The following is a 26,281-nucleotide window of genomic DNA, read 5'->3' on the forward strand; positions in this document are numbered from 1 at the left end:
TGGACAATTGCTTCACATTCCTAAAATCGTATCTAAATAGCAATATGTATTCACTTTTAACTTTTGATTACTGGGTTCAATTCTAGCCTTTTCTTTTAATAAATATTATTTCCAAACTTATTTCTGTCATTCCTTGATTTACTGGGATCTCTCCCCTTCCATATATAACACTAGGAGTCAATGTGATCATCGCTTACATGCTCACATTTACATGTGATTAGAATGGAATGAGGTTACACAATCACCTCTGATTTGTTTTTTATTTTCGTCCAAGACAGGAAAAAAATGGCTTTTGGAAAAATGCTTATTTACATTGGATTCTGATTTGCAAAAATTTGTTAGAATTTAAAAAATAATGATCAACATGTTTATTAGACATAGAATGTCAATAATAGTTAACTAAATGCGAGATGCCTTCAATAAAGTTCCAGGCTATTTTTGTACAACCATTTAGAATTTCGTATATTCTTGAAAATTCAGTATGTTATTGCTGCACATACTATGAGATGACTGAACAATTTTTATAATTTCAGGTTCAAATGAACAGCTATAGCAAGAATTGGAATGCACCCTACTAAAGCCTGATTGTCACAGCTGGTGAATTTCAAAAATGCAATCTGGATGTGAGGACACTTTAGAAGAACGATATGCAATAAAATTCTGTTTTAAATTTGGAAAATGCCACAGAAACCTATGGAATGCTTCAGACTGCTTTTGAACCATTTTGCATGAATTGAGCATCAGTTTTTGAGTGGCATAAGAGATTCAAGGAAGGCAGGGAGTCTGTGAGGGATGAGATGTGTAGGAGGAGTAAGGAAGTCAGAACACCAGATTTGATTGGCCAAATAAAGAATTTCATGGATAAGGATCATTGTGTGTCTGTAGAGACAATAAGTGCATAGTTTGATGCAAGTGTGGGAACTGTACACACAATTAATTCAGGAGGAACTGAAGATGCGGAAGATTTGTGCAAAGTTTGTCTCAAGGGTGCTCAGAGAAGATCAGACTATTTGAGCAAGATGAGCATCAAGACAATTCCTCACCCTTCCTATGGCCCACATGTTGTTCTCTGTGACTTTTGGTTATTTCTTAAGATCCAGGAAAACCTTAGAGGCTGTCATTATGAGACAATTGAGGAGATAAAAGAGACTGTGACGAGGGTCCTTGACACACTCCACACTCACACAAGAGGACATCCATGGGGCCTTCCAGAAGTTGCTGGAACGGTACAACAAGTGCATTGCAGATGGAGGAGATTACTTTGAAGAGGACTAGAGTTTCATGTGTGTACAATCAATAAAAGTACACGTACAAAAAAGTCTGGAAACATGTTGAAGGCACCTCATACATTTGAATATTTGTTTTTTTAGATGAATTTGTAAACTATTTTTTCACCTGTTGAAAATTGTGATTAGAACAGAAACGAGATTAAGTCTTACCTCTGCATCATTAATGTAATGGACTTCATCAAAAATCACCCATTCCAGATCTCGTATAACATCAGAGCCGTTATACAACATAGACCTTTTTAGAAAAACAAAGCACGAGTTGAACAAAATTATGCAAAAGAGTATAAAATTTTAACATATGAAAAAAAAAAAAAAAAAAGGACTGTGTTTGCCTGAGAAAAAAAAAACTACTTTGCTGATCCCAATTTTTGTCATCTTTTTTAACTTCCAAAATTTTAAGTCATTTTGATAAATTTTGATTTTTCAAATAAAATTAAAATTTCAGATTTTATTCTCCACATCTTTGCAATTTCCACATGTTCTTTAAATACATGAAGCTAAAATTAATTTTGATTTACTAAAAAAATGATTAGTAAAAAACAATTAACGATGATCATTTTTATTGAAATTGTTTAAAAAAATATTTGAAGTTAAAATTTTGGTTTACTAAACAATACTGACAACTTATTTTAATTGAGATTATTTAAAAAAAATAAAACAAAAAACATTTTTTATTTTTCTGCTCAATCCCTATTATTCACTTTATATTCAGAAACAAGCTTAAATTTATTAATGGGTTTGCATAAATAAAACTAATAAAATAATTAAGTACATAAAAAATAATAAATTTCTAGGTTTTATCTTTTTTTTTTTCTAATACAGGGTGACCAAAAAAAAAACAGAGGACATTCAATTGTTTTTCTGAGCATTTTACAGTCAACGGAAAGGGCTCTACATTGTGAGTAAAACAATCACATTTGCAAGTGATTTTTCAAAGTGGCGGCTAGAAATAATGAAACGCTTATCTGTTGACAATTGTATTTCTTTCACAGACAATCTTCAAAGCTCACTACTGAATGAAAAATATCTTTTCAACTTTTTTTTTCTTATAAAACGAACAAAGTTAAATTATTTAAACAACAAAAGTTTAATAGAACAATATACTCTTTTTTTAACAAAGGCTTTTTAAAAAATATCCAAAGAAATTAGAATGTATCAAGTATCAAAATAAAATTTGTTGTATATTTAGAATTACACTTATAAAAAAAACACACAGAACAATCTTTATGATGTACATACTCATCACAGAATGAAGATGTCATATTCTAAAAATCATGTGGGTTTGGCTAGTAACTTTTCTATTTGGCTCGTAAACGAAAATATTTAGTTGTCAAAGGTCGACTAAAGATAAGTTGGTCTGTAGAGCCTTGACGGAGAAAAAAAGGCCAAAGACCCTAGTGTTTTGATGTGATGATTTGAATATAATAAACCAGTTATGACCAAAATTTCTTTTCATTCGGACAAAACACTAAGAAACGGCGCCTAATTAGAGTTGGGGCCCGTTTTTGTGGGTCACCCTGTATTTAACTGACTTTGTAAACTCACTTTTTTTTTTATTCAAACAATAAACCAAAGCTCCATGGGTGACCCAACAAATTGCACTTGTTCTAATAATTATATCTAAGTATGAGTTCTATGCTGTAATTGTGAACTACTTAAGACTTTGTAAAGATAGTGAGCTCTATGGTTGGTCAGTTTTTATGTCCAGAGATAAGTTGATAAATCTTGAGTGTGATCTAAATGGTATACACATTTATATTCCAATAGAATGGGAGAGAAGCATGAGTGGTTAGTAAGACTTCAGTGGGTGTCAGAAACCAATAGGCATTAAGCTAATGGATGGTTTGTGTTCAGTTAGAATATATTTTTGTCCTGATTTGCAAGTCTGTTGTTCGGTAAAGAAATCAAGTATCAATGTAAACCTTTGAAAATAAAACATTATTTTTGAAAAGTGGATATTGTTGAAGAATTCTTTTGATTATTTTATAACATCCATCTTTTAGTTTGCTAAAAGCTCTGGCATTACAACAATATTTGTATTATTCGGACTTTCTGTTCTCACTCAAGTGTTATTCAGACAATGTTTCGATCAATATAACTAATCTTCTTCAGGTGTATGTTGTCGAAAATCTTTTGGGAATCTTTCTGTCGAACTTGGGAATCTGCACAAAATTTTGAACAGAACGTGGAGATAGCATGCTCTCGTTCTGTCAGCCATGATGTGATATAACAGATAAAGTACTAGGTAAATTAAGTTGTAAATGACACTCTTCTGGAGGTTGAAGGTTCAATCTTCAGTGTGGGTGAGAAGAAGAATGCAATTATTGAAAATTACTTAAAATTTCTACTTAGTCATGGCTGACAGAACGAGAGCATCCTATCCCATGGATTAAATAAAAGGTTCCGTTCAAAATTCCGTGCAGATTCCCAAGTTTGACAATTTACACCTGAAGAAGATTGGAGGTTACATCAGCCAAAATGTTGTGCAAATAACACTCAAGATGAGAACAGTAGTCGGAATGATCAAAATTGTCAATCCTTATCTACAGGGTGGAACAATAAATTTTTCACCCTAAAGAAAACGACACTAAAGTTATATTTGAAACTTTTATTCAAAAAATCAATTCAAGTAACTTGATTATCTAGTAGAGCTGACATCTATTGAATGTAGCCACTTTCAGTTTCAATCACCGCCTTGATATGAATCCAGAACTGGGAGCATGCCTTTTCCACAAGTGCCGGCGGGAGCTCGGTGAATACTTGGCGGATGATGGCAATCAGGCTGGCTTTGGTGTTGTGGGAGGTCATGTTGGTGATGTTATCAACGTATGACCAAACAAAGTAATTCAGCGGATTCAGGTCGGAGAAGGAGTGGGAGCCAGTGAGAGAAGGGTACAAAGTCATAAGCCAAACCAGGGTCTCTTTGGACTTGTGAGCCAGCACAGAGTCTTGCTGCCATACCCAGAGTCTGCCAGCAGCCAACTTTTTGAATCAGGGGATCACCACGCTCTTCAGCACATCCAGATACACTTTGGTGTACCTGGATGTACCAAGCCAATTTTGGAGATGTGAGGTGGTATGATATGGCCATCACTTGAAATCACACCAAAGACTATAAACGTAGCCTAAAACCTCATTGAGCTATGCCCTCAAGTGTTAAACTGTCCAGATTTGCATTTTGAGGGTGCTAGCAATGGTCCTATTATCATAACTTGGATCGGTAGAGAGCATGAGTTGTACAGTGGCACATCTTTAATCCCACTCATTAAACATTGTGTCACTTTCAGACATTATAGAAGGCTCCTATTAGTCTTGGGATTTGTACACAACTGGCCAACTAGAAGATGGTCTGCAACAAAAACAGAAAACCTGTTTTCATCAAGTGGAAATGGAATCATGTCGTCTTTTCTAGGGCGACAATTTTATCATTACATTCTAACTGCTAGTAATTTGACTTGAGTGAAGGTGAATCAGTACAAATCTTTATCTTCTACTTTTGATAGTTTCAAGTTGCCAGTCGCCTTGTTTTTATAAGAATTATGTTATTTATTTCAAGAGCCTGTAACATTGGGCCAATATATAACAATAACATTTTCAGTAAGCTTACCTTAGAATTTCTGTGGTCATAATGAGGCAAGAGGCCGTCTGATTGAGTTGGATGTCACCTGTAATCAGGCCAACATCTTCAAATGTCTGTTTAAAATCTCGGAATTTCTGATTGGATAAAGCTTTGATTGGTGATGTGTAGATTGTTCTGAAAACAAGAAAATAAATAAATGGTATTATTTATGTTTTGCAACATACGCTAGAAAAATGTGATTCTACTTCTTTTATAAGTGATTTCATCTAAACTTGGTGATGAAAATAAATTTGAAAAATGGACTGTGTTTGCCTAAGAAGAAAAACTACTTTGCTGATCCCAAATTGATGAGCAGAATTTTTTTTTTCTGTTCTTAAACAGACCAATATTTATTTTTGTCATTCTTTTTAACTTCAAAAATGTTAAGACATTTTGATATATTTTAATTAAATTATAATTCCAAATGCCATTTATGGTGAAATACCTTCAATATTATGTTATTTTAAGCTTTATATTTTTGTGTTTTTAGCCCCTTTCAGTCACCATACATCACAAAATCTCAGTGTCGGTTAGCCATAGTGAGGAGATCTTATTTGTGCTATAAATACTATGTAATCTTGAATATTTGATCATGGTTTACTTTTAGGGAAAATTGTCCTCATGTCAGATTGTCCTGACAAACCTCTGTACAATGAGAGTGTCTAGTAGGCATTCAAGTTCTCTAATTATGCACACCCAAGTTATATTTAAGAGAGCCAAGATGGTTACAGCAATACAATGTTGGAAATCATCATCATCATCATCATCATATTCAGTTTTACATCTGTTTTACGTAGTGGCATATATTGAATTAACTTATCTCTGGTGAGATCTTTATCCATGCTTCTCTTAAATTCACCATTTTACCCTTTCTCCCATGTTTTCCTTGGCATTCCCCTACCAACTGGCACTGCTACTATTCTACATATACTAACCCAGTAATTCTCATCCATTATTTTTCAATGTGACCAAATCAACAAAATCCCCTGTTCTGCATATATCTTCCTATGTGTTTTCAGATATAAGTCTGTTTTTAATAATGACATTAAAAAAATCCATTGTATAATTTTCATATCCTTTTTCTCCAATCAACATATCTTCAACTCTCACTAACCAGATTTCACTTCCATATATTATCACACTGCTTACAAATGCTTGATAGTCTCTTTCTTTGGTGAACAGTAGTAATGTTACGAACAGAGACTCCAAGTCAATGCATGTGTCTGTCAGAATCCTTATGACAAAATGGAAGATAACCAGACATGTTAAAGTGATTAGAGGGGATGGAGGAGTGCAAGTTAAGATATCTGGAGAGTTTGCTAGGAGAAATGATTCTACATTATCTTAGTTAGTTCTAAGTCCTTGGATACTTGTAAATGCGAGCCTCAGGGGAGGAGATGAATTGTTGTTCTAGAGTGTGTCTGGTTTGATCGTTATTTTGTATTGAGCTGTCATTTCATTTTATTTTGTAGTTTCCGTTTATTGCGAGAGGTTCTAGACAAAGTGGATGTGCATAGCTACCATCATGCAACACAAGTAGACCATCATGCAACACAAGTAGACCATCAGCCGACTTCTCATCCACAGGAATGTGGCCTCGGGAATACCCACCACATCTAAGTGTAAGGTTCCTTTCGATGTGTGACATGGCACTACAAACATCCAGATATTATATAATTGATAATAGAGCAGCCACTCTAAGCATTACCAAAGAGTTAGGGCTCCTGTACTGTCAGTCAGAATACAGCAGCCAGACAAATTATCAAACCGGTACCCTCAAACCTGTCAATCAAAAGTGGCCCAATCCAATCATGTTAGCATACATCTTAACTTAAGATTTGAAATGGAAAACTTATATCAAATCTGTTGCTAAGGTGGCTGGAAAAATGATAGAGTCATTTATTTATTTTTTTATAAAGGCGTCACCACTTATCAAGGCCTGGCAGCCACTCAAGGATAAGGCTTAACGAGTGTATGGTAGTCAATGGAACAATATCGTAGTAATCGTTATTAGTCGAAATTTGGTAAGTTGGATTACTTAAGGAGATGGCTCATCAAGAACTTGTTTACATTGGACTTGAAGATGATCATATAGTAGTCAGCGGAAAACAGAAAAGAGTCCACAGGCATGCAGTTCTAAGAAAGATGCTTTCTTTATGGAATCTATGTTAAGGTTTAGGCACAGATAAAGAGTGGGGGAAATTATTGAAAGTGATTTCAGCTAGACGAGCTCAGATGAGCACTTGCCATGAAAATAACAATAAAGCAGACAGGCTCACAACATTCTTCTGTGGAAAAGAGGTTGCATGGAAGAGAAAACGGCATCCTCTACTAGGCTACAAAGTCAATTGTGAACTCTATGAAGGCAGGATAAGGTGCTTCTAGCAGCTCCTGCCCAAATGTGGCAACAGTACTCCATCCTAGGACGTACTTGGCTCTTATACAAGTAGAGAATTGCTTGACACAATCCTCTACATGCATAAGAGTCAGATGCATCCTATGATGGAATACTGTTCAGAGCACCTTTTCCTGCCTTGTTAGAGTACAAAACTGACTTGTAAATCTAATAGGAAATGGTCTCTTCGCTTTCCTACAGTCTTTTTCTCAAAGAAGAAAAGTTACTAGTCTTTCTCTATTGCATCATTATTTCCATTGTAGGTGCTTGACTGTGCTCCATCATCATCAACAACATTATTCAGTTTTAGCATTTATGAGGCTGCAAACACTTCACTCTCATTGCTTTGAGAAAATTTCAGTCTGAAATTGGATTCTAACCTATCAAATACATTTCAGATTCAAGTCGATTACAATGCAAAATGTGTAATATATAGTGTAAAATATGTCTTTATGGATTCATTCATTTGTTTGTTTTTTAAAATAATTTGTAAGATGAATCATCATCATTGTCGTCGTCATCAACAATGTGAGCATTGTAAACAAAGATTTTTGTTTAAAATTTTGAGCCATATACACTTGACTAAAAGAAATGGTAGTTTTAGTGACTCTCACGTAGTTCCAACGTGGGGCATGATCGTAACAATATATACACACTTGATTAAAACAAATGGTGGCTTTAGTAACTCTCACCTTGTTAAGTGTCGGAGTGAGGAAGCAATAGCATATTCAGCAATAACCGTCTTACCAGCTGAGGTGTGGGCAGCAACAAACACACTTTCATGATTCTCAAGATGTAATATGGCTTGTTTCTGGAATGTATCCAACTCAAATGGCCACTACAAAGTGGAGAATAAATAAAATCAATTATATATATATATATATATATATATATATATATATATATATATATATATTCAGAAAAAAGTTTTATAGAATTTATTTATAAACAAAATAAAAGAAATATATTCAACATTAATAATAATACAATGCAAGTCTATGAAAAAAACATTTATATATATCATGCACAGAAACAGACCTCACTGCTACCAATACATTAGCACATCACCTATCTCTTTCTCTTTGATATATATATATATATATATATATATATATATATACATACACACACACACACACTCATATATATAGTACAGGGTGTTCCAGAAGTCTTGGACAAATTTTAATTCAATCTTATTTTATATCTTAAATGAAAGTGACACGATTTTAAAGCTAAATTTATCAAGTTTAACTTTAATATAAATGATTACACTGGCCAACACATTTTTTTAGTGCCCAAGGTTTCTAAGCTGGTTTAGACTAATTTGGAGGTGCTGATTCCGAAAATCATATTAATTTTTCTCCTCAGGTTAAGTTGTTGAGATATTTGCTATTTTAAACCATTTTTTATCTAAAATTATGTGTTCTGTCTCCCTGTTTTGAACTCATAATCTCCCTTTAAATTACTATTAACTAAAATGTTACTTTCTTAATTTCCTCTTCCGGTTGGTCTTTACTTCCTATTTGCAACCACTGGTGACACAGCATGCCTAACGGTAAATTTTACTCATTTCTTCTTCTGGACAATGTATTTGTTTACTTTGTCATAAAATGTGACATTTCACGTTCCATTTTTTTATGAACTTATTCAGTATTTCGATGTTTTTAACTCCTTCATTTTTCTACATTTGTTTGTTATTGTTTTTACTTTCTCATACCTGTCATCTTTTCTCTTTCAGTTTTTACTTTTTCCATTTAAATATATCTGTGGATTATGTACTAGTCTTCAGAGTTGTTAGTTTTTAGAAAAGTTTATCTGACTGAAGTGTAGGTGCATGCGGCAACAATACATTAGGCATGTTTCTACATACATTCTAGCTTCATAATCACAATTGTAGGTTGTTATTGTGATGTATGTTAATTGATTTTGACATCAAAAACCTTAAAAGTCAAATTTGCTATACAATGAGCTATGTAGTAGGTAAGAAGTGGACATTGAATACTAAATAAGCCTACCGATCGTGGCATATTTTTGTTGACTTCTGGGTCAAAATAAGGTTTATTCTTTTTAATGTTTTTTTTTCATTTATAAGTCAGACAGAAAATAATTAAGCTGCATTATTTTACTTTCATTGCATATTTTTGGAGCAAAAATTAAGCATGGCTACATCATCTCCTAGGCGACGTTGTTTACACAATCTAAATATGTTTTGCTATATTTGCGAGGAATATACGTTGTAACCCAACAGGAAACAGATCAATGAATTTGTGAACCGTGCTTTCATTGCTTACTTCAAAGTAATGCTGGGTGATCAAGATAGAGCATGGCCACCCAATATTGTATTCAAGCAATGTGTTGAGCATCTTTGACAGTGGATAAAAAAGGATAGAAAATCACTCTGCTTCGGTATTCCAACAGAAAAACCATTTCGATGACTGCTATTTCTGTGCAGTCAAAACAAAGGGAATCAACAGGAATTCATTGGTTTATCCAAACCTTAAGTCTGCAATGAAATTCCTGTTCCAGTGTTTAAAGGCTTGCCCAAATTGGAATTACCTGGTTCTGAAGAAGACTAGAGATCTCAACCTTTTTTTTTTTTTTTTTTTTTTTTTACAAAGGCATCACCACATTATCAAGGCCCAGAGGCCACTCAAGGATAAGGGTTAAAGAGTGTACAGTAGAAGTTGGTCAATATAGTAATCATTAGTAATGAAAATTTGGTAAATTTAATAACTTATATGGAACGGCTCATCAAGAACTTATTTACCTTAGACTTGAACACAACCATATTGTAGTCAGCCGGAAAGCAGGAAAACGGAAGACAATTCCACAGGCGTGCAGTTCTAAGAAAGAAGCTTTGTTCATGGAATCTATGTTTAGGTTTAGGCACAGATAAAGAGTGGGGGAAATTATTGATAGTGTTTACAGCTAGACGAGTGTTTCTTGTGAAAGTTTGGCGAGGGGGGACCATAGATTGAAGCTCAGTTGAACACTTTCACCTTTTTAAAAAATCTTCTGAATTTTTAGCTTCAAGACTAAAATAAAACATCTACTACAGTCTGGAACCTTCTATAGAAAACATCATGGTTTATTCTTGCCTTATTTCACTCAGGAAAATGACATAGTATATTGTAACAACACTGCTGGCCTGCTGCAGCAGCTTCGTGTCAAACAGTATTATTCTCAAAATTGGCACCTTTTATAGGCAGTTCCAAAATAAGTTTAAAATGTGTTCTTCTTCACAATGACAACTTATATGGATCAGTTCCTCTTGGCCATTCAACTACTCTCAAAGAAAAATATGATGAAATCAAATTTGTTCTGGAAAAGATTTCATACAGACAGCACCAATGGATCATGTGTCGACTTGAAAATTGTTGAATTTCTCTTCGGACTACAAGATAGCTACACAAAATTTCCTTTCTTCTTATGTTTGTGGGATAGCCAGTGCACAGTGAACTGATTCCTGACGCTCTCTCTCTCTCTCTTTCTCTCTCTCTCTCAGTGTTCTGACTTTTCCTTTGGTGGAGCATTTCAAAATTATTTGATATATATATATATATATATATATATATATATATATATATATATATATATGTCAGGACAATTAATCAGTATCAGAAAAAATTTGTGCCTATTTTCTGATGCCAAAAACGATTCTTTTAGTTATTTTTTCTTTTTTTAATATTTGATTTTGTTTAAAACAAAATTTTCCATTACTGGTAGTAATAATAAAATAATAAATATTTATTCTAAACTACCAGCAAAGCTAAAAGCTGTAGATCATCCACACAAATGTGTGTTTTTACATTTGAGAAAATAAAGGCACATTTAACGTGTGTTTTTACGTTTGAGAAAATAAAGGCACATTTAACGTGTGTTTTTACGGGAATCAGGGGAAAATAACTTTATAGTTAAATATTTAGAGATTTATGAAGAATTGGAATCAAGAATTTAGTAGGGAATTAGTAATTGTATCAGAATCAGAAAAAATATTCGTATTGTCCCATCACTAATATATATATATATATATATATATATATATATATATATATATATATATATAAATCCCCGAAACAGTGTTTCATGGTAAACAACTGATGATCCCTTGAAAAATAAAAAAATTGGTATTATAGTAAATTCGAGAGAGTTGATGCAGTGATTGCAGGTGATTAAATGACTTACTGACTAGATGTTTTTTTAACGAATGATAAAAAGTAATTTTTTGTATGGTTTCAAATGTTAAAAACGTCAAAGACTATATATATATATATATATATATATATATATATATATATATATATATATATATATATATAAACAAATGATTAATAAAACATCTTGAAAAAGAGTTAAAAACATATTTAATTTTAAAAAGGAAGCACAAGATAAGTGGATAGTCCTTAATCCGCAGAGTTTCGAAGAAATACTCTCCTTCTCATCAGAGGGCAGGAATTAGCAAAATGCGGGATCGGATTTTGCATGTAAAAGTATTTAATGAAACTACAAGTAAGTCACAGATCTTACTTGGTTAAAAAAAGGGTGAGGTAAGGGGAATAGGAGGTAAAAGAAAAATGCTAAAAAGATTTCACATGAATGGATAGTCCGGTGAAGGGTAAAAAAATCCAAGAATGGTAAAATCCAAACACGGTCGAATTAAAAATTTCCAATCCAACAGGTAAGTTCCAAATGGTCCAAAATGATATATAGTCATCCACATACAGTACTGTTTCACTGTATCACAACCCATCAATGCAGCTAGACTAGCAACTACTTTTGGTCAACATAATAAGCTCCGACCTTCTTCAGGTGTATCTTGTCGAACTTGGGAATGTTTCTGTCGAACTCGGGAATTTGAACAGAATTTCAAGCGGAATCCTTTATTCACTTCATGGGGGTAGCATGCTCTTGTTCCATCAGCCATGACTGGATAGAGGTCCTAAGTAATTAGCAAATGTATTTTTTCGGTTGCCCACACTGAGGATTGAACCTTCAACCTTCAGGAGAATATCACTTTTACAATTGATTTTTCCAAGTACTCTAACCACTGTGCCATGGGTCCTGTGAGTTCGACAAGATACACCTGAAGAAGGTTGGAGGTTACATCGACCGAAATGTTGTGAAAATCACACTCAAGATGAGGACAGTAGTCAGATGAATAATAATATGGACATATTAACCAATTGAAAAAAAAAAACCCCATGAAATGGATCCTATTACACACAGAATGAAGTGGAAGAACCCATCAAGATAGTTTATGATACACTTGACCTCAATCCCCCTCAATGTACGCACAAACAACAAAGGTTGGGGAGAAAGCAGAAATTTACCAAATCCTGCACAATTATTTTCAGAAAGAGAAGATATTAAAGAGAAATAAGAAACTCTTTTACATAGTAAAAGGCTTGTGAGGTAGGTGTTGGGTAGAACTGCCCATAAATGAACTCATCCACACCTAATAAATATGGCTACCACCTCAGAACAGGTAAGGTAGCCACAAGTGAGTTACTGAATGAGTTAGAGTAAGTGCAAGAAAAAGTACTCTCGCCACAATCCTATGTTTCACCACAAATATAATATTTGACTTAATATCTATGTCCACATTATTTTTCATTAACCATTAGCCATAACAGTAATATATGATACTATGGGTTGGATGTAAAAGGGGCATAGGATTCCTTAATCAATCCTGGGTAATGCTGGATCTTCCTGATTATAACTAATGAAATCCAACCTTATGTGCCATAACTGGTATCCTTTTATAGAAATCATCAACAGGTGTATTGACATCAACCATTTCAGCCCATTCTTCCTTTGTTTCAGCAGTTGGGGCTACAGGTTCAGTTTTGCTGGCTGGGATCTCTTTCTTTTCTTTCACCTAAGTGAAAAAAAAAAATATATATATACATACATGTATCCTTATAAATTGTTATAATTATATATTTACTGATATTGTAACAGATTAAAACATTTCATTAGAGCTTAATTTCCCAACAAATAATCGAACTCTTTAAAGTGACTGAAAAGAAAACAAAAAATATTGAATCAAAATCAGTGCGTGCTGCATAAAACACGTTTTTTTACTCACTTTAACAAGTTCCTCAAGACTTTCACTTTTATGAATTTTGTATCCAGCGTCTTGGTTAACCTGTAAAAAAATGGAAAAACAAAAAAATGTATTGCTACAGACATTTTTATTAGGAAATATGAGAATGTTTTTATAGATTTTTACAAAAGAACTTATCCGTATTACTAGTAGGCAAGAAGCTCATGTCCAATCCCAAATCTATAATATGACGAAGCTACATTTTTATAAGCAATTGGTTTTAATCAGCAAAAGAGAAGTAACAAATTCTCGTGATATTTTTAACATTTATTCAATAAAGAAATATAAGTTTTAAAATTGAATATCACAGAAATTTTCAAAAAAGAAGTTTTTGGAATAGATTACTGATGTTTAAAATCTTCCAGGCCAAGGGAGATAATATAATTTAATACAGACTAATTATGTACTCTTAGCTAATTACTAACATTAATGCATTAACTTAAGTATAAAATAAAATGGACAAGAGGAAACTTCATAGTGATAAAAATAACAACAACCATTAATAATTAAATAATAAAAATATTAATCTGCAAAATTGCTACAAAAATACAACGCGTAATTTCCCAGATTCTGGCCCTTGGTTTCCATATGAAAACACTCTCTAAATTGAGTGTAGATTTTAAAGACGTGATATTTCGAAAATTTACCTATATAAAAAATGAATAATAATAAAAAATTAACCATATCATAACTATCTAGTTTTGATACACTATCGATGCTTCCGTTCAGTCTTGAAAGACAAAGGATACCCATGTACGGGCAGTTGCGCGTGTTAATTGTGAGGCAAGGGTCGCGCAATCCCTAACCACACCTCTCCTGAATCGACACTGTTTGGGTCCAGTGGCAAGGAGAAGACCAGGACGACTGGAAACAATGCCGAGATAAGCGGAGAACAGATACAGCACCTGGATGTCCCAAATGGTCACCCATTTAGTACTGACCAGCTTCAACATTGCTTAACTTCGGTGATCCAGTGGGAACCGGTGTATCAACGTGATTATGCCATATTCAGTTTTGATACACCATGTTCGTAAAAAAATTATTGAATTCTTCAATATTGTTATTTCATCTATTTACCATTGCCCAGTATTAAATGTGTCTTTGTGCTTATTTACATTAGTGAGCTTTTAAACCAACACATTTCAGGTGAAAACATTATGTACTTTTATGTGTTATGTGAAATTGGTATAAATTCAAAAAATTATGAAAAATGATCCAGTAGAAGATGAATTTTTAATAAAAAATCATCCACAATTACATTCCGAAAAGCATTGGTTTAAAAATGGCGGACCCTTAATCTGCTAATTTAAGTCAAGGGCTATCTCCCTAGTTTGTCATACTGAATTGGTTGCACAACTCTTTTACATTAAAACATATGATAAAACTCGATAATTCAATAAATTCTATTTTTACTTGTAATTATTTCCTACTGGATCATATTTTATAATTTATTTTAATTTATACTAATTTCGCCATGAGATGTAAATATGTAATGATTTCGCCTGAAGTGTGTTGGTTTAAGAGATCACCAATGTAAACAAGTGCCGGTGACATTAATCAAAATTACATTGGCATCACCTTATAAAATTTCTTTTCTTACAAACTATGCACAATGCATTGACTACAATATCTTTTAAAGTTTTTATTTATTTTTAAATGTTATTTTTAAAAGTAAATGTATATTTTCCAACAACATTTTAAATGAAGGATACAAAAGTTTTAACCAAGAGAGACTACAGAACTGCCAACGTTCTCCCTTGTTATAATCGAAATACAGGATTCTAAAATACTACTGTGATACTATGAAGGTGACCCATGAGTCACTAAGTGCTTTTATATTTGGCAATGACAATATAAGCCTACAGACTATAAGGGAAGGGCAGCTTCCGGGTAGCCGGTGGTGGGGGCAACTTCAGATACTGATGCAGAGAAGACAGTTGACAACTAGATGCCATTCGCGGCGGATGGGAGCTGATAATGACAATGGTTGTACAGTTTTTAGAGTTGACTGTGAAACAGAGATAGAGCCAGATTGTGACTAACAGATGAACGTAACATTGATAGAACACACTCTCAAGTCCAACTGTCAAATATATGTGAAACATTGGCATTGTGTTTTTCATGTTTATTTTGTTTCAATATTTATTCTTGTGGCCCCACGTGTGTTCTCAGTGACATTCAGGCCATAAGAAACACAGTGAATGAAAAATACCACGGCACACATGACGTTGGGGGTTGGCGGTTTGTTGAGGCCACACACGTCTGGTCACACTACCAGGATATTCTTGTGTATATGCTATCGTTACATGTTTTCTGCAATTGTTCGGATAAGTATGGCATTTCCAAGAACTGTGTTAAGGAATTTCTGATGGTAACGCATCAGATTAAAAAAATCATGCCAATCACCCATCGTTTTGTGTTGTATGGAAATGTTGAATGAAACTCTGGTTGGATAGACAGAAATACACGCATCCCAATTGAGGATAAGTGGAGAAAAGAAAGACCACAAAAGATTTAGAAGATTAGAAAAAGATCAACCTCAAACAATGGCACATTGAAACCAACATAAATGATAAAGTTTCATGGAGAAAATCGCTTTGTGCCACTGTGGCCAATGTGCCATCCATATTTGATAAGGAAGAAACATGTTAAATAAAAAAGCTAGAATGCAGTAGGAAAAGCAACAGATAAATAATTGCACTCTGAAAATGTAGACTTTTGCCAATATTTAACGAAACTGACAAGCTGACTTGACAAGTTTTTACTGTAGCCACAGCTATCTATCTGCTAAAGAGAACTTTGTGTGTGTGTGTGTGTGTGTGTGTCCATCAGAGTTTGTTCCCTATGGACTCTAAAACAGCTGGGCTGAGTTTTATGGACTCTAAAACAGCTGGGCTGAGTTTTTTTTTTTAAATTTCACAGAAATGCACTTGATGTGTGTGAGTGTTCTTACATAGGTTTTATATTGGAATGCTTTTGATAAGTAATGAAAATTGATAATCGAAACAATCTAATTAAAGAAAGAAAGTCTGATTTTGACCAAAGTTAACACCTTCCACATACAACCTAACATCACAAGTGCATTTGAGAAGTTTTATCACTGCACAGGCCAAAAGGTTCAGCTTATAAAATCAACTATAGATTCTTTTATAAGACAGGGGCGCATTTAAAATGCAAGTTTCTTTTTATAGCACAATTGAATCATGATACTTGACTTTTGTATGTTTAACTTTAATTCAAGTGATTAGGTAAAAAAGCACCTTTCATAGAAATACTAATAGAGAAAGGCTAGCAGTGTGTCTCTTCTGTGAGAAATGGACTATAAAGAACAGAAAAGATCATCTCCCACTAAATTGTTTTTCATTTTTTTTTTTACTCACATTCACCCCTTACAAGGCATATTGTCACTTGGACATAAGGGGCTACTATTTGGGACCATGCCTAGGAAAGATTAACAAGATTTTGGTTTACATTACATTTAAACTTCTACATATCAGTACAGTCAGAGAAGCAGGTAGCAGGAAGGGAATTCCACATTCTAGCAAACTAGACTTTGGAAGAAACTATTAGAATAGAAAGTTTTCTGGCATTTAGGGACCTCAACAGTAAAGGGGTGAGATTTTGTTGCTAAGTGGGTTTGTCGGGGATATGTCGAGAGGGCACAAGTACAACAAGTTCATCAGAACACATTCCATTAAAAATATTTGTAAAACAGGCACAGAGATGCAACATTGCGATGATGAGACGGGTTGGAGAGTTGACAAAGCGGAACCTATTAGATTGGAAAATCTTTTTTGGACCCTATCCAAGAGGGAAAGACTAGTGGTAGATGCACTAGCCAAGATGTGGCAATAATACTTCATGCGAATGGTGGTCTTGAAGCAGTACAGGATACTTTCAGATGTGAGTAATCTTCTAGCTTGATAGAGGGAATCCTTTGCAGCAACATTTGCAATGTCCTCAATGTATTTGTTCCAGTTCATATTTCCTGTGAATGTTAAGCTGAAGAGTTGGAAGGAAGAATTCTCAGGTAAGGTGTTATTTGTCATGGATATCAGTGGTTGGGGAGGCATCTTGTAATTGTTAAAGGAGAGCAGCTTAGTTACCATCCATTTGCAGCCTCATTCCACTACGTGAAGTTAATTTTGTATTTTGTTAGGACAAAAAAAAAGAGTGTTGTGAATGGCACCTTCCAAGATTTGTCAGCAGTGCTTCATCTTACGACATATCTGACTTTTGTATAGGTTATTATATAGTTATTATAGTAACGACATCCGTCATACATATTAATGATTGTTTGAAGAAATTGACAACTTACCTCTTGTCCGACTTTTTCCTCTTGTGGCTTCAAGAAAGTGAATTGCTCATCGGACACAAGATCTGTGTCATCGGACAGCAAATCAGACAACTTTAGAAATTGACTTGTTGTCTCAGGTGTCACTGTTGTGGTGTCATTTTCTTTGGTTGGTTCAGTCTTCTCGTCAGGAATATTGGAATTTTTTTCTTCAGATGCAGGGGGCGGTTGGGATTCTGCAACCACAAGTGCTTCTGTTTGTGGCAAATCGGTCTCTTCCAAAAGGGGCTCATCAGAATCTGGTGCTGGTACTTGCACAGGTACGTCTGCATCATAGTTCAATCCAGTTTTCATGCCAGGGGCAGAGAAAAGCAGATCTAGAAAGATCAATATTACAATGTTATATACGTGTAAAAATATAAATTCTTGTTGAGTTCTCAAGATAGAGAAGACTGGCCTGTGTCTATTTTGTTTCATGGCAAAAGAAAAGAGAGTGTTCCAAATTTTTTCTCTTCCTTTTCCACCTAATAATGTGTTCCCCTATACCTTACTTCATTTCCACCCATTTTCTTTGAGTACCCCATAACCTCATCTTGGTATACAGTCTACAAGTAAACCTCATTGTATTCAATGTTTGTATGTCCTAGTTTGGTATAAGGTCGTCTATGTATTCGTTTTATTGCGGACTATTATCCTCATCTTCATAGTTGTTGCTGTTTCACCACATTTCGGCCAAATCATTCTCTGGCCTTCTTCAGGTGGTTGACCATGACAGGATAGGAATACCAAGTCTTGTAACTATCCATAGTAATTACTGCCTTCGGTAGTTGTTGTTTCACCACTAAAGGCCACTAATCCTCTGGCCTTCTTTGGGAAGGATTGAAACAGCTATCTTCAGAAAATGCTCACCTAGAATCGTAGAGACTTTATGCCTCTATCCACTGCACCACAAATTATGGAGTCTCATCTCAAAGGATTCCAAAAAAATAAAAAGATGTAAGGTTTCTTATGTTGAGCTCTCTTCCCAGGACATCTATTATATAACATTTACTGTATTTGATATATTGTGAGGAAAAAGTATTCCATTTCAGCATAGTATATTTAACTAAACAAAAGAAAACAAAATGATATATTTAATAAAAAACAAATTTGACGGATTTTAATGTATATTCAAATATCACACACACAAAAAATTATTTTTCAGTAAAAAAAATTGTTTAAATGCAATTAGAAATATTACATACAGCAAATAAGATTTATAGCGTGCTCTTTCTTATCTGGGATTTATTTCTCATTGTGACAACCAACATCTTCCTTCTGTTGTATGTGTCTCTAGTGAGACACATTCTCGTATACAGCTTCATCATCCTATCTCATTCTGGAGGTTGGCAATGCAGATGGTTCACAGGTTCCACACAAAATCCGATGAACAATGATTAGAAGCCCTCAATACTAGAGCAGAAGGTGGGGTGGGGGTGCTGTGTGGCAATTTCATCTTCATCTTTAACATCATGTGTAACACTTATAGTGTGCTGCATGACCACACACCAGCTCTGCAGAATGGACTCAGTGAAAACTAACAAAAGCTATACGAGAGATGATTTTGATTGTTGGAAGTCTTCTTTTCCAATTTAGGTTGCTAGGCCATAGAACAATCAGCCTGAAGCTGTGGTGAACCTACAGATGTCCAAAAAGTTCAAGCCGGTGCTGGACGCAATGTGGTCATTGATTTTTAGATGATTACCCTATACATACCTCCCACCTCTCTTTCATAATTCACTTTCACATGACTCTCACCCTGTGCTAATCTATTCATAGCATTTTTTCGGGGCGGAGAGTAAGATCACTTGGAAAAACATTGATAAAAATCGCTATAAACCTGTAAAATCCTGTCAATCCGTGCATCAATTTTTTTTTTTTTTTTTTTTAACTTTAATTCACTCCAAACAAAACACATAGCTAATATTGAGGATTAGGGGACATCCTAAGTGAGGAAATCAGCAACAAGATGTTTGTTTACATTACATTTAAATTTCTGCATGCCAATAGAGCCAAGGGAGCAGGGAGGGAATACCAAAAACTAGCAGTTTGATAAAGGAAGCTATTATTACAGTAAAAAAATAACTCATTGGCATCTGGGGAAAGTTCATAGTGAATGGATAGGATTTATCTGATTGTCGAATTGGTCGGGTGCATTTGTGTCAAGTTTGTGTGCATGTGGAAGGGAAACAAAAATCATCTAACTCCCTTACCCTCACCATGAATCATTTGAAGCCTCAGCCTTCACGACAAAACTAATATTTTCAGAGAGAACTACAGGGTGGCCCAGCCACACATCTCACAGATCACTGACACGAGTTCATGGCATGTTTACGGAAGAGAGAACAATAAGCAAAGGGTTATGGCCACCACGTTCCCTGGATTTGTCACCATGTGATTTTTATCTTTGGGAAACTTTAAAACAAAAAGTTTATGCAAATAATCCTCACAATCTAGACCAACTAAAGGAGAACATAGCCAATGCTATCAGAAGAATAATCAGAGAAGATCTACAGGCAGTATCTGCAAACGTTGTTAAACGTGCCCAGAAATGCATAGGTGTCTATGGGGGGGGTACTTCCAGCATCTTTTATAACGCTACAGATAATTTAAACAATAAAAGAATGTTCCTTCTCTCTACTACATTTTATGGAGTACTTTTAAGTGAGCCACCCTGTATAAGGCGAAAAAAGATATGTTCAAACGTACTAAACGAAAAATAAACAATATTCTTTCAAAAGTGCTAAATACAATATGAAGTTTTATAAGTCAAATTACATAAATATCAGAAAGGCCTTACCTATATCAATCTATGTTTCGATGATATTAACTGTCTCATTAGAGATTCGATATTGGATCTACATTTCGACTCTGCTAACAGTCACCAGAGCTTAATACTTAGCTCTTATTTATGATGAGCTGACAAAAACCTGTGGAAATGGTGCTCTGTTGAGAGATTCTCTAGGCAGATGATATTGTTATTAATGTAACCAGTGAGACTGACAGGAGCGAGTACAGCATTTACTAGGTAGAAATCAGTGCTTGAAAAAGGTGGCTTTAGGATTAAAGATGAAGTATATGATATCTGACGCTCAAGATATAATATCTGACCCACATTTGCAAGCTTGGAACTGGCTCCAACTCCATCAAATGCAGAACATGCAGTAAACGGTGTCACAAAAGATGCACCAACCTGCTGGTGCTACATGTAGCATATGCAATTAGTTCCATTTACAACAATTGTCAAAATCTGACTCCAATGGAAACATAAATTATTGCAGGTGTCGAAAGAATCTATATATATATAAAAGCGAAAATGTGTGTATGTATGTATGTTTGTATGTTGTATGTGCGTTTGTGTGTCCGCTAAAAACTTTCGACAGACACAACAAAAATTCACAAACTCGGTATCATATTGAAGCTCCATCCTTCACACGAAAAATATCGAAGAATTGGACAAAAATGTTAATTTTTTCACTCGGAAATCGACAATTTTCGACAGGGGGGGGGTCAACAAAAGCGGTCCTCTCGTGACGACGACCGGTTCTACGCATGTGTCAGATGACGTCATGACTTGATTTACTTTAAATAGTTGAGGAACTGACTAAATTTCATGTATGTCATGTTAGCTCAGTTGGTTAGCGCATTGGTTCGTTATCTAAACGTTTTGGGTTTGAATCGTGGTGTGAGATGTTTTTTTTTTTCGATTTTTTAAATTTAAATATTGAACCAGTGTTATTTAAGCCATTTTTCACGTAACGTTCGTTTTTCTGTTATTTTTTTTACTTCGCTTATTCTTAGCGACACCCAAAAACACCCGGGTACCCACCGATTTTTTAAATTTTAATATTGAAACAGGCTTATTTAAACCATTTTTCACATGTTTTTTTTGGTTTTAACGTTCGTTTTTCTGTTTTCTTTTTTGTTTTTTCGATTTTTACATTTAACATCGTTTGTTAGCCTTACGTTAGTTTTTTTTATGTTTTTTTTTATTACCCCCCCCCCATTAAGTTTTAATGTTCGTTTTTATGTTTTCTTTTTTTACTTCGCTTATAACAAACAAACCTGGTCATTAACCTCATTTGCTGGATAGCTATTGCTTACATCATCGTCGTCGTAACGCTCGACGACTTCCGTCCGGGCACCTGTCAATTTGGTTCTTACTTAAATAAATTCAAACATCTTTCAGTAACTCATTCTGGCTGGCCGAACGGTTCATATTTTTTTCACATTTTATTTTCAAACTGGATGGAGAAAATTGTCAGACTCGTTCTATATGCCTTCATAAGAAGGTATATTACACATCAATGTCACAACTGGTACACTGAAACACTTCGAAGTCTGCCTCACACTGATATCGAGGCCCCAAAATAGACTGCTTAGGACATGGAGATCAGTTGATGATAATCTGAACCTGGCAGGTGGCACAAGCAAAATGGCAACAGTTAGGAACAATTGAAGTCATTCATGAAATGGTAAAACAATCATATAAAATCAGATCACAGGTTCCAATTAGAAAAATACTCACCATTTTCAAAATCAATGTTGACTTGCTTATCAGCAGATAAAAGAGTGTCACAGTCAGTCACCTCATCCATTCCACCTGAAAAAGAAAGAACACATTTTAGAACTTTTTACAAGACAGCAGATACCGCCACCTCAAGGAAAAAAGAATCCCTAGCATAGGGCTATGGAATCAGTGAGGAAGTTTTAGAAAAAGTTCATTGCTTTTGAAATTTAACTTTACAACATTGGAGTGTTCAAATTGATTGACTCAGACTCAAAAAGCAGACACATGATGACCTCTTTGCTTCAAAAGTTCTGTACTATTATTTAAAAGACAATCACCATTATACTTGTTTTGGGAATTTTAGGTAGAACATTCCTTAATTGCATTCTTTAAAGTTTGTTCATTTAGAAATATTAAATTTAGAGCCTAAAAAACGAAAAAAGGAAAAGAAAGGAATACACCCTAACTCTTTAGAATTAAAATACAATGAATAATACATATACGAGGGGTGTGCAATAAGTAATGCCCCTGACCCATTTCTAGTTGTCTGATCTAGCTGAAATTTTGCATGTGCAATGATTTATATCTCTACGGGTTATGTGGCAAATTACAGCTCTGAACTAATTGTGGTTTCTGTTTTACAGGTGTTTGAACTGAAATAGAGCCTGTTGAATGTTGAGCATTGATCTGGTTTTTGTATTTGAAAGGACGCACACCACAGGAGACTTTTGATGAAATGAAAGAAACTTATGGTGATAATGCCCCATCATATAACCTTGTAAAATGCTGGCATAGTAAATTCAAACATGACCAGAAGTCTGTGGAAACAGCTCCCAGACCTGGTCGCCCCCCCTCCCCTTCTGCCATTGATGAGGCATCTGTCCGTCAAGTTGAGGCTGCCATTTTGGAAGATCGGCGCATTACTATTCGCCAAATAGCTCAAGATGTCAAGATTAGTACAGGGTCTGTGGAAACTATCATTCATGACCATTTGCATATGCATAAGGTGTCTGCCAGATGGATTCTCAGGTTGCTCACACCATTCCAGAAGTGAGAACGTGTCAAGTGCTCGAGGATGAATTTGAAGATGTGCCAAGAAGATGAGTTAAAGTTTTTCAAAAGACTGATTACACAGGATGAGACCTGGGTCCATCACTTTGATCCAGAGACCAAAGCCCAGTCAATGTAGTGGAAGCACTTGAACTCACCACCTCCAAAGAAGGCAAGGGTGCAGCCCTCTGCTGGCAAGGTCATGCTCACAGTCTTCTGGGACCAGGACGGAGTAGTGATGACAGATTTCCTGGCAAAGGGTACCACAATTACAAAAGCCTATTATGCTTCACTTTTGAGGAAATTAAGGGAAGCTATCAAAATCAAGAGACGGGGTAACATCAGCAAAGGTACCCTCCTCCTGCAGGACAATGCTCTAGTCCACAACTCGCATGTCGCCAGATCAGAAGCACAGACGTTTGGTTATGAAATCCTTCCCCATCCTCCCTACTCTCCTGACCATGCACCCTCTGATTTTCACCTCTTCCCAGCCATGAAGTTGTTTTTGAAAGGAAAGCGTTTCCCAGATGATGCAGCCTTGATTTCTGAAGTCACATCATGGTTGGAGGACCAACCTGGGGTGTTCTACAAAAACGGTCTCCAGAGCTGCATCAAACGATGGGAGAAATGCATAACTCTGGGTGGTTCCTATGTAGAGAAAGACGAATAACTGTGCCAAGTTTCGTTGCTCTACTACCATGGGAAGTGGGTCAGGGGCATTACTTATTGCACGCCCCTCATACTTGCTGTCCTGACTCACCATTGTCCGGTTATGTATTTACTTAGAATTTGTTTTGCTTTTCTTCTTTTTTTTTTTCGGCATTTTATTATTATAGAAATATGTTTATGAAATTTTTAAAATAAGTTTTTTATTTGAATTTATATGATAAATTATTTTTATTTGAATTTATATATAAAATAAATGTTTATGAAAGTATAAAAATAAAATTATTGAAATCAAAATAACAAAATTTCAAACATCATAAAACAAAATATATTAAATACATTATATTCCCAAAATAGTTTTAAAAGATTTTTAAAAGTATTTTCAAAAATTCTTAAAAAAAAAAAAAAAAAAAATTTCAATAATTCTTAATTAAAATAAGGCCAAAAAAACTTTTCAATGATTATTAAATAAAAAAAAAGAACGCTCGGAAAAACGTAATAAAAAAGAATACATACACAGGAGAGATACAGGTGTAAAAAAAAAATAACTGATTCGCCTTGTCACTGCTTTCGGTAGCGCTATGCTGGAAGTTAGGAAGTACATTAGCCGACTATAACCGAGATCTTGTTTGGTATCACTATTTATTTTACCAAAACAAGACTTTATGAAAAAATAACTTGATATTTAAAAACAAACAAACAAAAAAATTCAACATTTAACTATTTTCCATTCTCTGTTCCCTATAAAGATTTGCAGACCTATATCTTTATACGATCATCATCTTCATGCAGATAAACCTTTATTGAGACTGTTTAAAAACTTAACATTCCATCACTATTTATATGATTTAATAGTTTTCACTGTCTTTTTTTTTTTTTTTACAAGGGAATCACCACTTATTAAGGCCCACAGGCCACTCGAGGATAACGGTTAAAGAGGGTACAGTGGTCAAAAGGACAATATAGTAATTATTAGAAGTGAAAATTTGGTAAATTGGATTACTTAAGGGGAACGGCTCATCAAAAACTTGTTTACATTGGACTCGAAGACGGCCATATTGTAGTTAGCTGGAAAAAATGGAAGAGAGTTCCATAGGTGCGCAGTTCTAAGAAAGAAGCTTTGTTCATGGAATCTACGTTTATGTTTAGGCACAGATAAAGAGTGGGGGAAATTATTGATAGCGTTTTCAGCCAAACGAGTGTTTCTTGTAAATGTTTGGTGAGGGAGGACAATAGATTGGAGCTCAGACAAGCACTTGCCACAAAAATAACGATAAAGTAGAGACAGGCTTGCGACGTCTTCTCTGTGAGAAAGAGGTTGTAGGGAAGAGAAAACGGCATCTCCCACTAAGCTACAAAATCTATTCTGAACTCTGTTAAGGCAGGGTAAGGTCTTTCTAAAGCTCCTGCCCAGATGTGACAGCAATACTTCATCCTTAGACGTACCTGGCTTTTATATAGATAGAGAATTGCATCAGCAGGTAGATATTTACTGGGTCGATAGAAGGATCCACCATTTTTCCAGCGACCTTCGCAACGGATTTGATGTATATGTTCCATTTTAGATCAGGAGTAAAGATCAAGCCCAGAAGCTTGTCAAAACATGGAGACTCCCCAAGACAAGAGCCATTAATTTCATTTGATGCCAGACGGGAATCAGAACATTGATGATGTAAAGATAGAAGCTTGGTTTTAGATGCATTAAAAATAATCAGCCACTTTTTTCCCCATTGATCAAGATCAGAGGCGAGAGAATCAGAGAGAACTTGGTCGTTTACAGTCTTTGATGTGCTGCCATAGATGGTAGTGTCATCAGCAAAAATGTCTATGAATAATGTAAGGATGTAATTTGGAAGGTCATCAATGTAGATCAGGAAGAGAGTTGGACCCAGGACGGACCCCTGAGGGACTCCAGCATTAATACTATGAGCTTCTGATTTCTGCCCATCAACCACGACTTTTATGAACCTATCAGAGAGAAATGGTTTAATAATTGAAAAATTTTTGATTAGCTTGGCAACATCATGCACAGATATTTTTTCTATCATAGCATTTTTATTAGCACCTCTTCACTCATTAACTTCAAACAGGTTTATTTTTTTCTTTCTTCTTCCCTGGTCTCCATGTTTATAAAAGTTTTTTTCTTTACTATTTCTTAATTTAGTGAATTTAATAGATTATTCTCCAATAAGGATTTGTGAAAAAATATTTCTTTACAAATTTATAAATATATGTTAAGAAATGTTGCCATCATTTAACATATTTTTTAAAGTTTTGTACTTATATAAAGTTTCATAAAGGTGTAAACAGTTA

At 34.7% G+C, this 26,281-nt stretch overlaps 1 protein-coding gene across 1 annotated transcript in view; it reads right to left on the reverse strand.

Moving 5' to 3' along the window:
- LOC145239871 (superkiller complex protein 2-like) overlaps positions 1-26,281 on the reverse strand; it is an 83,745-nt gene that overhangs the window by 33,249 nt on the left and 24,215 nt on the right. The window contains exons 6-12 of the mRNA XM_080103456.1: positions 22,271-22,345; positions 17,728-18,080; positions 13,392-13,451; positions 13,038-13,181; positions 7,996-8,141; positions 4,897-5,043; positions 1,440-1,524 (exon numbers count right to left, since the gene is read on the reverse strand). Of these exons, the coding sequence (XP_079959582.1) occupies positions 1,440-1,524; positions 4,897-5,043; positions 7,996-8,141; positions 13,038-13,181; positions 13,392-13,451; positions 17,728-18,080; positions 22,271-22,345 (1,010 nt within the window). The remainder of the gene's footprint in view (positions 1-1,439; positions 1,525-4,896; positions 5,044-7,995; positions 8,142-13,037; positions 13,182-13,391; positions 13,452-17,727; positions 18,081-22,270; positions 22,346-26,281) is intronic.

The sequence above is a fragment of the Euprymna scolopes genome, chromosome 19, assembly GCF_053919585.1.
Source record: "Euprymna scolopes isolate OS-2025 chromosome 19, ASM5391958v1, whole genome shotgun sequence".
NCBI lineage: Eukaryota > Metazoa > Mollusca > Cephalopoda > Sepiida > Sepiolidae > Euprymna > Euprymna scolopes.